This window comes from Mobula birostris, chromosome 4 (assembly GCF_030028105.1).
Source record: "Mobula birostris isolate sMobBir1 chromosome 4, sMobBir1.hap1, whole genome shotgun sequence".
Classification (NCBI taxonomy): Eukaryota; Metazoa; Chordata; class Chondrichthyes; order Myliobatiformes; family Myliobatidae; genus Mobula; species Mobula birostris.
The window spans coordinates 207,442,141-207,457,697 of NC_092373.1; the positions used below are offsets into that span (position 1 = coordinate 207,442,141).

General features: G+C 46.1%; 1 protein-coding gene across 1 annotated transcript in view; it reads left to right on the plus strand.

The window, feature by feature from the left end:
• cpxm1a (carboxypeptidase X (M14 family), member 1a) overlaps window positions 1–15,557 on the plus strand; it is a 71,917-nt gene that overhangs the window by 19,707 nt on the left and 36,653 nt on the right. Inside the window, exons 5-6 of the mRNA XM_072256852.1 lie at window positions 4,900–4,984; window positions 11,950–12,100. Of these exons, the coding sequence (XP_072112953.1) occupies window positions 4,900–4,984; window positions 11,950–12,100 (236 nt within the window). The remainder of the gene's footprint in view (window positions 1–4,899; window positions 4,985–11,949; window positions 12,101–15,557) is intronic.

Here is a 15,557-nt window from a genome sequence, read left to right on the forward strand (position 1 = left end):
GACCTGTATTCCCAGATCCCTCTGTTCTACCACACTCCTCAGTCCCGCACCATTCACTGTGTAAGACCTACCCTGGCTGGTCCTTGCACTTGTTTCCATCTGCCATCTTTCAGCCCATTTTTCCAGCTGGTCCAGATCCCTTTGCTTCCTCGCTGCCCGCAACACCCCCAATCTTGGTGTCATCCCACAAATTTGCTGATCCAGTTAACCATATGATCATCCAGATCACTGACACAGGTGACAAACAATAACAGACCCAGCACCGATCCCTGCAGCACTCCCCAAGTCACAGGTGCCCAGCAAGAGAGGCAACCATCTACTACCACTCTCTGGCTTCTCGCACAAAGCCAATGTCTAATCCAGTTTACTACCTCATCTTGAAATGCTGAGTGACTGAACCTTCTTGGCCAACTTCCCATGTGGGACCTTGCTAATGCCTTGCTAAAGTCCATGTAGACAACGTCCACTGCCTTGCCTTCATCCACTTTCCTGGTAACTTCCTCAAAAAACTCTATGATTGGTTAGACAGCTCTGTCACCCCCACATCTACCCCCGATCTCTCTCCTCCGCCTCAAATGGTCACCCCCAGATCTCCACACACCAATCTCTGACTCACCACCTCCACACCTCTCCAGCCCTTTCCAACTACCTACCCCACTTCCATGTCTACCTGCCCCTCCTTCCGTCTACACTTGACCCTCACAGTGTTCCCATTCCCTCCACAACTGGCTGGGTTTTGCGGAGAGGTGGGGGAGAGGAAGGGAGAGGGTGGAAATGGGATGAGGAGTAGTTCAGAGGACAGGAAAAGGGTCAGGATCACCTGAATCGGAGGGGTACCAATGTCCTTGTGGGCAAGTTGATGAGAGCTGTTCAGGAGGGCTAACCTTAATTTGGCAGGGGGATGGGATTTGTGTGATAGTGCTGAGGATGGGGTAGTTGGTTTACAAACAGTCAAAGTATAGTGAGACTCCTAACAAGGAGGAACTGATGATGGGGCAAAATTGCAGCCAACAGGATGAGTTGCAATGTAAACAGAGGACAAAATCTAAAAGGGTGAACACAGAACTGAACATGTTATATTTGAATGTGCACAGTATATGGAATAAGGTAGATGAACGTAGCACAGTTACAGATTGGCAGGTATGATGTTGTGGGCATCACTGAGTCATGCCTGAAAGGAGATTATAGCTGGGAGCTTAATGTCCAAGGATACACATTGTATCGAAAGGACAGGCAGGAAGGCAGAAGGGGTGGCGTAGCTCTATTGGTGAAAAATCATTTAAAAGAAGTGGCATAGGATTGGAAGATGTAGAATTGTTGTGGGTAGAGCTAAGGAACTGCAGGGGTAAAAAGACCCCGATGGGAGTTATATACAGAGCCCCCCAAACAATAGTTAAAATGTGGGATACAAATTACAACAGGAGATAGAAAAGCCACGTCAAAAAGGCAATGTTGCGATATTTAAGAGGGATTTCAATATGCAGGCAGAGTGGGAAAATCAGGTTGGTGCTGGATCACAAGAGAGGGAAATTGTAGAATGCTTGCGAGATGGATTTTAGACCAACTTGTGGTTGAGCCCACTAGGGGAATGCCAATTCTGGATTGGGTGTTGTGCAATGACCAGATTTAATTAGGGAGCTTAAGATAAAGGAACCCTGAGGAGGCAGTGGTCATAATACGATAGGATTTACCCTGCAATTTGAGAAGGAGAAGCTAAAGTCAGATGGAATAAAGGGAATTACAAAGTGATAAGAGAAGAGCGGGCCAAAGTTGCTTGGAAGGGAACACTAGCAGGATGACAACAGGGCAGCAATGGCTGGTGTTTCTGGGAGATTTCTGGAAGGAGTGGGAAAGATACATGCCAAAGATGAAGATGTATTCTAAAGGGAGGATGAGGCTAATAAGAAGTCAAAGCCAACATAAAAGCCAAAGACAGGGCATATAATAGAGCAAAAATTAGTGGGAAGTTAGAGGATTGGGAAGCTTTTAAAATCAACAGAAGGCAATTAAAAATGCCATAAGGAGGGAAAAGACGAAATATGAAGGTAATCTAGTCAATGATATCAGAGGATACCAAAATTCTTTTCCGATATATAAAGAGTAAAAGAGAGGCGAAAGTGGATATTGGACCACTGGAAATTGACACAGGGGAAGTAGTAATGGGGAACAAAGAAACAGCAGATGAGCTTAACAGGTTTTTTGCATCTGTCTTCACTGTGGAAGACACCAGCAGTATGCCAGAGATATGGGAGTGTTAGGGGCAGAAGGGAGTGTTGTTGCTATTACTAAGGAGATGGTAAACACAAAATAATCTGCAGATGCTGGGGTCAAAGCAACACTCACAACACGCTGGAGGAACTCAGCAGGTCGGGCAGCATCCATGGAAAAGATCGGTCAATGTTTCGGGCCGGAACCCTCCGTCAGGCGAGTCCTGCCCGAAACGTCGACCGATCTTTTCCACTGATGCTGCCTGACCTGCTGAGTTCCTCCAACGTGTTGTGAGTGTTACTAAGGAGAAGGTGATTGGGAAGCTGAAGATAGATTAAGTCACCTAGACCACACAGACTACACCCCATGGTTCTGAAAGAGATAGCTGAAGAGTGATTGTGGAGTTATTAGGTTCAAGGTACATTTATTATCGAAGTATGTATACAGTACACACCTCTGATATTCATCTTCCCCAGACAGCCACAAAATAAAGAAAACTATGGCAGCCGTTCGAAGAAAAACATGAACCCCCTCACACAAAAAAGTAAACAAATCACGCAAACAGCACAAGAACATCAGATCCCCAACCCAACCCCAAACTGCACAAAAAAGATTGTGCAAACAGCAACAACAACTACACTTCCCCCCCCCCCCACCCTCGCGCAGGAAAATACCAAACAAATCATGGAAACAGCAACAAGAAAGATTGGGCGAAACACACAATATGAAAACACAAAACAGAAAAAGTCCAAGAGAACCACAGTCCGATCCATAAATTGCAGGGAGGCAAAAGAGGTGTGAGTGTGGTACTGTTGATCAGAGATAGTGTCAGGGCTGCAGAAAAGAAGGAGGTCATGGAGGGGTTGTCTATGGAGTCTCTGTGGGTGGAAGTTAGGAATAGGAAGGGGTCAATAACTCGAATGGGTGTTTTTTTCGACCAGCCAATAGTAACAGGGACATCAAGGAGCAGATAGGGAGACAGATTCTGGAAAGGAGCAATAATAGCAGGGTTGTTGTGGTGGGAGATTTTAATTTCCCAAATATTGATTGGCACCTCCCTAGAGCAAGAAGTTTAGATGGGGTGGGGTTTGTTAGGTGTGTTCAAGAAGGTTTCTTGACACTATGTAGATAAGCCTACAAGAGGAGAGGCTGTACTTGACCTGGTACTAGGAAATGAACCTGGTCAGGTGTCAGGTCTCTCAGTGGGAGAGCATTTTGGAGATAGTGATCACAATTCCATCTCCTTTACCATGCCATTGGAGAGGGATAGGAACAGACAAGTTAGGGAAACATTTAATTGGAGTAAGGGGAAATATGAGGCTATCAGGTGGGAATGTGGAAGCATAAATTAGGAACGGATGTTCTAAGGGAAACGTACGGAAAAAATGTGGCAAATGTTCAGGGGATATTTGCGTGGGATTCTGCATAGGCATGTTCCAATGAGAGAGGGAAAGGGTGGTAGCATACAGGAACCGTGGTGTACAAAGGCTGCTGTAAATCTAGGCAAGAAGAAAAGAAGAGCTTACAAAAGGTTCAAAAAACTAGGTAATGATAGAGATCTAGAAGATTATAAGACTAGCAGGAAGGAGCTTAAGAATGAAATTAAGAGAGCCTGAAGGGGCCATGAGAAGGCCTTGGCAGGCAGGATTAAGGAAAACCCTAAGACATTCTACAAGTATGTGAAGAGCAAGAGGATAAGACGTGAGAAAATAGGACCAATCAAGTGTGACAGTGGAAAAGTGTGTATAGAACCAGAGGAGATAGCAGAGGTACTTAATGAGTACTTTGCTTCAATATTCTCTACGGAAAAGGATCTTGGCGATTGTAGGGGCTGAAAAGCTTGAGCATGTAGATATTAAGAAAGAGGATGCGCTGGAGCTTTTGGAAAGCATCAAGTTGGATAAGTCACCGGGACCAGACGGGATGTACCCCAGGCTACTGTGGGAAGCGAGGGAGGAGATTGCTGAGCCTCTGGCGATAATCTTTGCAACATCAATGGGGACGGGAGAGGTTCCAGAGGATTGGAGGGTTGCGGATGCTGTTCCCTTATTCAAGAAAAGGAGTAGAGATAGCCCAGGAAATTATAGGCCAGTGAGTCTTATTCAGTGGTTGGTAAGTTGATGGAGAAGATCCTGTGAGGCAGGATTTATGAACATTTGGAGAGGCATAATAAGATTAGGAATCGTCAGCATGGCTTTGTCAAAGACAGGTCGTGCCTTACAAGCCTGATTGAATTCTTTGAGGATGTGACTAAACACATTGATGAAGGAAGAGCAGTAGATGTAGTGTATATGAATTTCAGCAAGGCATTTGATAAGGTACCCCATGCAAGGCTTATTGAGAAAGTAAGGAGGCATGGGATCCAAGGGGACATTGTTTTGTGAATCCAGAACTGGCTTGCCCACAGAAAGCAAAGAGTGGTTGTAGACGGGTCATATTCTGCACGGCCGTGAGTGTGGGGTATTGGGGGAGGGTGGGTCTGTGGGGAGGTAGGCTGTGGGGATGGGGTGGGAGAGGGGACTATTGTGGGTGGGGAGGGTGGGTGTGTGGGGGAGCGGTGGGTGTGTGGGGGAGCGGTGGGCTGTGGGGGTGAGGTGGGATGAGGATGGGGGAGTGGGGGAAGAGTGACAGGGTCGGGAGGGATGAAGATGGTGGGTGTGAGTTTGCTGACTGTCTTTGTTCCCCCCACAGTTGGGACTGGGTCACTTCCTACAAACTGCTGTTCAGTAACAACACCCACAGTTGGACAGCCCACCGCAACGGCAGCACTGACTCCGTGAGTCTTCCCTCCCTCCCTCCCTCTCCCCTCTCAATCCCTCCCTCTCCCCTTCAGTCCCTTCCACTCTCCCTCCTGCCCGCCTCTCTCCCTCTTTCACTTTTCCCCTGCCCTCCAGTTCTGCAGAATCATTACAGAATCGAGTACAGTATTTTTTGAAAGATCATTACTAATCCCTCTCTTTCAGAACTCTGGGGTGTACACCGTCTGATCCAGGTGACTTAGCTACCTTCAGACCTTTCAGTTCCCAAGAACCTTCTCTCTAGTAATGGTAATTTTACACACTTCATGACCCCTGACATCTGGAACTTCCACCATACTGCTTCTGTCTTCCACAGTGAAGACCAATGCAAAATACTTATTCAGCTCATCCACAATTTCATTGTGCCTCATTATGACCTCTCCAGCATTGTGTCCACCAGTCCGATGTCCACTCTCTCCTCTCTTTTACAATGTACATATTTGAAGAAACCTTTGAAATCATCTTTCATATTATTTGCTAGCTTACTTTCATATCCCATCTTTACTTTAATGACTTTTTTAGTTGCCTTCTGTTAGTTTTTAAAAGCTTTCTAGTCTTCTAGCTTCTCACTTATTTTTGCCTTATTATATGCCCTCTCTTTGGTTTCTATATTGGCTTTGACTTCACTTGTTAGTCACGGTTGTGTCATCTTTCCTTTAGAATATTTCTTCCTCTTTGGAATGTATATATCCTGTGCCTTCTGAACTGTTGCTTTGCCATCATCCCTGCCAGTGTTCTTTTCTAATCAATGCTGGCCAACTCCTCTTTCATGCCTCTGTAATTCCTTGTCGTACTGTTATTACTGATGGCCTAATTCTGCTTCTATATCTTGTGGTCTTATCTCACTTTAGCTTCTCCTTCTCAAATTTCAGGGTGAATTCAATCATATTATGATCACTTTCCCCCTAAGGGTTCTTTTACCTTAAGCTCTCTAATCAATTCTGGTTTATTGCACAACACCTAATCCAGAATAGCTGTTCCCCTAGTGGGCTCACCATAAAGTGTTCGAAAAAGCCATTGATCATTGGGCTCTCTTCCAGGGAAGGTGTGATACGTACAGAAGGGATGATTTGCTTCTGAACTGTAAATAGGCATTCTAGAAATTTCCCCTCCTTGGAATACAGTACCAACCTGATTTTCCCAATTAACTGCATATTGAAATCCCCCATGACTATTGTAACACGGCCCTTTTGGCATGCATTTTCTATCTCCCACTGTAATTTGTATCCTTATTACACATCCTTAGTACGGTTTAGGAGCTGGTCTACAACTCCCATCATGGTCATTTTACCCTTGCAGTCCCTTAGCTCTACCCACGATGATTCAACAGCTTCCAACCCTATGTCATCTCTTTCTAATGGTTTGATTTGATTTTTTACCAAAAGAGCAACACAACCCCCTCTGCTTTCCAGTGTGTCTTTTCAATACAATGTGTATCCTTGGACATTAAGCTCCCAGCTATAATCTTCTTTCAGCCATGACTCAGAGATGCCTACAACATCGTACCTGTCAATTTGTAACTGTGCTACAAGTTCATCTACATTATTCCATGTACTGGGTGTATTCAAATACCACACCTTCAGTCCTATATTCACACTTTTTGATCTTGTCCACCTTTTACATTACAACTCATCCTGTTGACTACAATTTTGCCCTTTCAACAGCCTCTCCTCACTACATATTGCCTCTGTTTGTAAACCAGCTACCTCATCTTCAGCACTGTCATCCTCCTTCCCTACAATACTTCTGCATTGAAATATATGCAGCTCAGGACACTAGTTGCACCTTTTGATTCTTGAGGTCTTACCAACATCTGCCTCCACAACCTCTCCACTAAATATTCTGGCACTCTGGTTCCCATCCCCCTGCAACTCTAGTTTAAACCCCACCGTGCAGCGTTAATAAACCTTCCTGCTTGGATATCAGTCCCCCTCCAGTTCAGGTGCAAATCATCCCTTCTGTACATATCACACCTTCCCTGGAAGAGAGCCCAATGATCAAAAAACCTTAAGCCCTCTCTCCTACACCAACTCCTTGGCCATGTATTAAACTGTATAATCTTCCTAGTTCTGGCCTCACTAGCACGTGGCTGGGTAGCAATCCTGAGATCACAATCCTGGAGGTCCTGCCCTTTAACTGAGCACCAACTCCCAGTCCAGAACCTCGTGGTGATAGGAGTTTTGTTCCCCTATCACCACAGCGTGCCTTTTCTCCTCCATTCCCTTCTGAGTCATAGAGCCAGATACACCACCAGAGGCCCGAGCACCTTGACTCTCCTCTGTTGGTCATTCCCCAGCCTGCCCCCGCTGACAGTATCCAAAGTAATATACCAGGTTTTGAGGGGGATGGCCACAGGGGTACTCTGCACTGGCTCCGAGCCCCTATCCCCTTCCTGACTGTCACCCAGTTTCCTGCATCTTGTGCAACTACCTCACCATGTGTCCAATCTATCACCCCTTCATCCAAATCATTGACATATAATGTAATGAGAAGCAGCCCCAACACAGACCCTTGTGGAACACCACGTGTTGCAGCCAGCCAGAAAATGCTCCCTTCGTTCCCACTCTTTGCCTCCTGCAAATCAGTCACTGCTTTATCCATCTTTCCTGTCATGGGCACTTAACTTGTTAAACAGCCTCATCCCTGATAGTGTTTCCTGCTAATGAGTTTTGGCCAGCTCCTCTCTCATGTCTCTGTAATTCCCTTTACTCCACTGGAATACTGATACTTCTCCTTCTCATATTCCAGGATGAATGATAATTTTTGTCCCGAAGGGTTCCTTTATCTTAAGCTCTCTAGAGGCTGTGCCCTTTAGTTCGGGTCACCCCAGCGGCACACTCTCCACGTCCACCCTATCTAGTCCCTTCAACGTTTGGTAGGCTTCAATGAGATCCCCCCCTAGCATTCTTCTAAATTCCAGTGAGTACAGGCCCAAAGTTGACAAATGCTCCTCATATGTTAACCCTTTCATTCCCGCAATCATCCTTGTGAACCTCCTCTGGACTCTCCCCAATGACAACACATCCTTTCTGAGATATGTCACCTAAAAGTGTTGACAATACTCCAAGTGCGGCCTGACTATTGTCTTATAAAGCCTCAGCATTATCTCCTTGCTTTTATATTCTATTCCCCTTGAAATAAATGCCAACGTTGTATTTGTCGTCTTTACCACAGACTCAACCAGTAAATTAATCTTCTGGGAGTCTTGCATGAGGACTTCTGTCCCTCTGCACCTCTGATGTTTGAACCTTCTCCCCATTTAGATAATAGTCCACACTATTGTTCCTTTGACAAAAATGCATTTTCGTACATTCCCCAACACTGTATTCCATCTGACACTTTTAAACCCGTTCTTCCAATTTGTCTAAGTCCTGCTGCAATCACATTGCTTCTTCAGCACTAGCTGCCTTTCACCTATCTTCGCATCATCTGCAAACTTTGCCACAAAGCCATCGATTCCATTATCTATTGTCCTTTCGATACACTGTGTGTCTCCTTGGACGTAAAGCTCTAATCTTTAATCTTGCAGTCATGATTCAGTGATGCCCACAAAGTCATACATGTCAATCTGTAACCGTGCTGTAAGTTCATCTACCAGATTCAAATTAACACCTTCAGTCCTTTTCGATTTTGTCCCCATTTTACATCGCAGTACATCCTATTGACTGCAATTTTGCCTGTCATTTGTGTCCCTGCTCAGTGTCTCACTATACACTGTCTCTGTTTGTAAACCAACTACCCCATCCTCAACACTATCACTCCGGTTCCCGTCCCCCTGCCAAGTTAGTTTAAACCCTCCCAAACAACTCGAGCCAACCTGCCCGCAAGGATATTGGTCCCCCTCTGGTTCAGGTGTAACTCGTCCCTTTTGTACGGGTCATACCTTCCCTAAAGAATGTCCCAATGATACAGAAATCTGAACCCTGCCCCAGTTCCTCAGCCACACATTCACCTGCCAAATCATCCTATTCTTGCCCTCACTGTCTGTTGAATGGGCAGCAATCCAGAGATTGCTACCCTGGTGGTCCTGTTTCTCCCGAAAATCTCTCTTCAGGACCTCCTCGCCTTGTCTACCTATGTCATTGGTGCCAATCTGTACCAAGACTTCTGGCTGCTCACCCTCGCCCTTGAGAATGCCATGGACCCGATCTGAGACATCTTTGACTCTGGCACCAGGGAGGCAACATACCATCCGGATACCCCTATCACACCCACAGAACCTCTGACTGTGGAATCTCCTGTCACCACTGAGGTCCTCTTCACTCTCTGCTCTTCTGAGCCACAGCACCAGACTCGCTGCAGCTTCCCCCAGTAGGTTGTCCCTCTTTAGAGCATCCAAGGTGGTATACAGTACCTATTATTGAGGGGATCGGGCACAGGTGTACGTTCCCCTCCTCCTCCTGACAGTTACCCAGTTACCTGTCTCCACTCACCTAGGGCTGGCTACCTCCCTGTAGCTCCTGTCTATCATCTCCTCATTCTCCTTTCTTAACCATCCTATCAACCTGTGAAGCCACATCCTGGGAGCTCAGAACTTGGACTTCAAGGCCCCTCTGCTTAACAGTGTACAATCTCTTTACATTTGCCCTGACAGGCTGAGTCCTGTCATGGAACATGGTCTGCATCGGCCAAGATTCCCAAATAAACTCATCCCGTTTGCTTATGTTACCCTCCACCTCCCTCTGACATTTCCTATCTGTGTTCCCATCGAAATGTTGTGAATGTACTGGTGTCCACACCTTCCTCAGGCAGCTCATGCCACCAACTGACCACGCTCTGGGTGTGAATGTTGCCCCTCAGGCTTCTAAACGTAGAAACATAGAAAATAGGCGCAGGAGTAGGCCATTCGGCCCTTCGAGCCTGCACCGCCATTTATTATGATCATGGCTGATCATCCAACTCAGAACCCCGCCCCAGCCTTCCCTCCATACCCCCTGACCCCCGTAGCCACAAGGGCCATATCTAACTCCTTCTTAAATATAGCCAATGAACTGGCCTCAACTGCTTCCTGTGGCAGAGAATTCCACAGATTCACCACTCTCTGTGTGAAGAAGTTTTTCCTAATCTCGGTCCTAAAAGGCTTCCCCTCTATCCTCAAACTGTGACCCCTCGTTCTGGACTTCCCCAACATCGGGAACAATCTTCCTGCATCTAGCCTGTCCAATCCCTTTAGGATCTTATACGTTTCAATCAGATCCCCCCTCAATCTTCTAAATTCCAACGAGTACAAGCCCAGTTCATCCAGTCTTTCTTCATATGAAAGTCCTGCCATCCCAGGAATCAATCTGGTGAATCTTCTTTGTACTCCCTCTATGGCAAGGATGTCTTTCTTCAGATTAGGGGACCAAAACTGCATACAATACTCCAGGTGTGGTCTCACCAAGGCCTTGTACAACTGCAGTAGTACCTCCCTGCTCCTGTACTCGAATCCTCTCGCTATAAACGCCAGCATACCATTCGCCTTTTTCACCGCCTGCTGTACCTGCATGCCCACTTTCAATGACTGGTGTATAATGACACCCAGGTCTCGTTGCACCTCCCCTTTTCCTAATCGGCCACCATTCAGATAATAATCTGTTTTCCTATTTTTGCCACCAAAGTGGATAACTTCACATTTATCCACATTAAATTGCATCTGCCATGAATTTGCCCACTCACCCAACCTATCCAAGTCACCCTGCATCCTCTTAGCATCCTCCTCACAGCTAACACTGCCCTCCAGCTTCGTGTCATCCGCAAACTTGGAGATGCTGCATTTAATTCCCTCATCCAAGTCATTAATATATATTGTAAACAACTGGGGTCCCAGCACTGAGCCTTGCGGTACCCCACTAGTCACCGCCTGCCATTCTGAAAAGGTCCCGTTTATTCCCACTCTTTGCTTCCTGTCTGCTAACCAACTCTCCACCCACACCAATACCTTACCCCCAATACCGTGTGCTTTAAGTTTGCACACTAATCTCCTGTGTGGGACCTTGTCAAAAGCCTTCTGAAAATCCAAATATACCACATCCACAGGTTCTCCCCTATCCACTCTACTAGTTACATCCTCAAAAAATTATATGAGATTCGTCAGACATGATTTTCCTTTCACAAATCCATGCTGACTTTGTCCGATCATTTCACCGCTTTCCAAATGTGCTGTTATCACATCCTTGATAACTTCTAGTAAATGTGTGTGTCATATGTGGTTGTGTGTGTACGTGTGTGTGTGTGTGTTTATGCTGTGGGTGTCTGCTGTGTATGTGTCATGTGTCTGTTGTGTGCATGTGTTGGATTTCAGACATCCCACCCTGCAAAAACTCATTTCAGGGAGGTAGCACCAACAATTTGCGGGAGATTCTGGGAGAGGTGGGATGTCTGCAATAGAGTAGCTCCTTAGCAGCTGGCCAGCTAGTTTAAATAACATTTGCTATGCTAATGAACGAATGACACCTATTAAACTCACCTCAACACGTCTTTTACACTTTAACCCACCATGGGCAATAGAAAAGTCACTGTTGCAAACAGTGCAGCGAGCAACACTGTCATTATTTTTGATCCCTGTTAGTCAGTGGTACACTTTAGTGTAGTCTGGGGTGACGTACGTTTTTTTTGGAACACACTGCAATGGTGCTCTCTCGCTCGCGCTCTCTCTCGTGGTCGCTTGCGTGCTCTCAAGCGCTCTTGCTTGCTTTCGCTCTCGCTCGCTCTCTCTCTGTTGCTCATTCACTCTCAAAAAAATTGATTTCCGTAATATTGTATATAAATTACGGGCATCAGAGAGCCACTATTAATATGCGGGAGACTCCCGGAAGTTTCGGGAGAGCTGGGATGTCTGGGGTTGTGTGTGTATTTGTTTTGCCCTGTGTGTTGCTTTGTGTGTGTCCATGTTGTGTTGTGCATGTGGGTGCATCACAGAGGTCTGTGTTCTCCATCCAGCCGTGGTTTCTGCTCCCTGCAGGTTTTCACAGCAAATTCAGATCCTGAGACGCCGGTGCGCGTTTTCCTGTCGGAGCCAATTGTGGCTCGTTACATTCGCATCAACCCACGTTCCTGGTTCCCCAATGGCACCGTCTGTCTACGGGCTGAGGTCCTGGGCTGTGCTCTGACCGGTACGTCACTCTGCTCTCATACACTGCTAACCCTCCATCCATCACTCCTGCCACTCACATCCTCCCTACCCCTCACAACCCATCCCTATCCCCACAAACTTCCCCCTGTCTGTCTTTGCACTGAGGTCTTCTGCTGCGGTCTGCCTGGTACGTCCCTCCCTCTCTCTCTCACCCTCCCTCTGTCCCTCCCTCCCTCCGTCCGTCCTTACCCCCCCCCCAACCGTGCTTCTATCCCTGCCTCTCTCCATCCTTCATTCCCACACTCCCTCTCTGCATCCATCCCTCTCTCCATAAGACCATAAGACAGAGAAACAGCATTAGGGCATTCAGTACATCGAATCTGCTCCGCCATTCCATCACGGCTGATCCCGGATCCCACTCAACCCCGTACACCCGCCTTCTCGCCATATCCCTTGATGCCCTGACCGATCAGGAAACGATCAACTTCTGCCTTAAATATATCGCACGGACTTGGCCTCCACCGCAGTCTGTGACAGAGCATTCCACAGATTCACCACTCTCTGGCTAAAAAAAATTCCACCTTACCTCTGTTCTAAAAGGTCACCCTTCAATTTTGAGTCTGTGCCCTATAGTTCTGGATGCCCCCACCATAGGAAACATCCTCTCCACATCCACCCTATCTAGTCCTTTCAACATCTGGTAGGTTTCAATGAGATTCCGAGGCATTCTTCCAAATTCCAGTGAGTTCAGGCCCAAAGCTGCCAAATGCTTCTCTGATGTTAACCCATTCCTTTCTGAGAAATGGGGCCCAAAACTGTTGACAAAGTGAAGCCCAACTAGTGTCTTATAAAGGCTCAGCATTATCTCCTTGTTTTTATATTCTATTCCCCTTGAAATAAATGCCAACATTGCATTTGCCTCTACCACAGACTCAACCTGTAAATTAACCTCCTGGGAGTCTTGCACGAGGACTCCCAAGTCCCTCTGCACGTCTGATGTTTGAACCTTCTCCCCATTTAGATAACAGTCTGCACTATTGTTCCTTTTACCAAAATGCATCATCATACATTTCCCAACACTGTATTCCATCTGCCACTTTTTGCCCATTCTTCCAATTTGTCTAAGTCCTGCTGCAATCACATTGCTTTCTCAGCACTACCTACCCCTCCACCTATCTTCGCATCATCCGCAAACTTTGTAACAAAGCCATCAATTCCACTATCTAAATCAATGACAAACAATGTGAAAAGCAGCAGTCCCAATACTGACCCCTGAGGAACACCACTAGTTGCCGGCAGCCAACCAGAAAAGGCTCCTTTTATTCGTACTCGCTGCCTCCTGCCTGTCAGCCATTCCTCTATCCATGCCAGTATCTTTCCTGTAATGTAACATGATTTTATTTTGTTAAGCAGCCTCATATGTGGCATCTTATCAAAAGCCTTCTGAAAATCCAAATGACATCCACTGCCTCTCCTTTGTCCACCCTGCTTGTTACTTCCTTGAAGAACTCTAACAGATTTGTCAGGCAAGATTTCCCTTTACAGAAACCATGCTGACTTTGACTTACTTTATCATTAGTCTCCAAGTACCTCAAAGCCTCATTCCTTAATAATAGACTCCAACACTTTCCCAACCACTTAGGCTAACTGGCTTATAATTTCTTTTCTTTTGCCACCCTCCGGAGTGATGGGAGCTTAAGAATATGTGGAGTTTAGAAGGTCACAATGAATTCATGCCTACCCGAGACACACCTGATTCCAAAGACAGAAGTCATCTATGCAACAGTAGGAGGTGGAAATTTCTTTACTAAACTTGACCTCACACATGCATACCAACAACTCGAGCTAGAGGGACAGTCTGAGCCTCACTACTATTGCAATCCATTGTACCAGGGTCCCGTTGAGCACAAACACATCGCCAGCAATATCCCAATGTACCACCGAATCCTGCATTAGAGACTTGCCAAATACAATAGCTTCTGTACCGTATAGCCTACTGTATAATAAGGGACTACTTTATGTTGTAGTAACACGTCGTTGCATGTGCTATTAGACACGTATTGATCTGTACGTGTGTGTTCAAAGTTCGGATTCTGCCAGTAAAGAGCCATGAAACTTAGCTCCCGTCTCCAGCGATTTTATTAATAGCATTGTTGTGGAACCCGGCCACATACACAACAAATTGGCGACGAGGTTAATAAACCTACATCGTCTCAGAACGCCGTGTTTTAATTGATAATGACACTCGGAGGAAGAGCGCAAGGAACGAGCTAAGGAAGCGGGAGCACAGCCAGGGTCGGGAATGTCGGGAGACCAAGAGACAGAGTCGGAGCCGCAGCACGTCCAGCCGAGACCACAGTCGGCGTGGAACCCCAAGGGCTGAGGGTCTGCCTGCCCCAGAAGGAAGATAAAAAGGAGCGATACACACACATCTAGACGGGGTGCGCCCGTGGCACTAGCAAAAAGGTCACGTGAGTCAAAAAGAAAGGGTGAACGGGGCTAAATTAACATAACAAAGATGACGGTGATTGGAACCATTACAGCATTTAATAGTGGCATTGAAGACTGGGCAACTTACATTGAAAGAGTGGAGTTAGATTGTGATGCTAACGGTATTAATGATGAAAAGAAAGCCAGCGTCTTGCAAAAACATACGGGCTGCTACGGAGCTTGTTAACCCCTGAAAAGCCAGCTGACAAAACGTTCAAGCAAATAGTAGACACTCTCACACAGCATTTAAACCCCAAACCTGGTCATTGCTGAAAGATTTAAATTTCACAAATGGAATCAAAGCAAAACTGAAAGCATTTCTGAATATTGTGCTGAATTGCGCAAATTATCAGAACATTGTCAATTTGGAGCTGGTCTATCGGACGCATCGAGGGACAGGTTAGTGTGTGGCATGCACTGTGAAACCACACAGAAGAAGCTCCTGGGTGAAAGAGACCTTACATTCGAGAAGGCGCTGAACATTGCAATATCAATGGAAACATCAGCACGGGGTGCTTCAGAGATACAACAAAAATCTCTGGAATATGCTACAAATAAAATGTCATTGAACAGGAATGAAGGAAAGAAATGTTACAGTTGTGGGAAAAGATCACATGACCCTGAGGACTGTTGGTTTAAAGACAAAGAATGCAGAAACTGGCAAACAGGGTCACACTGGCAGAGTATGCAAAGCTAGTCAACAGCAGAAAAAGGGCAAAATACAGAGAAACAAGAAACTGCAGAAAGGAAAATACAACAAGGTACACAAAATGGAAGAAGTCTGATGAAAACGACTCAGACAAATGTGAATTGTCTTGTCTGAAACTTCACAGCGTGAAAGAGACAGATGATCGAAGAGTAATATGGATCACTCTGCAAGCAGCAGGCGTGAGACTGAAAATGGAGTTGGACACAGGCTCAGCTTTAACAGTGATCTCTGTACACGGCTACAAACGACTGTTTTCTCACATACCACTGAAACGAACTAAACTACTGCTAAAGACTTA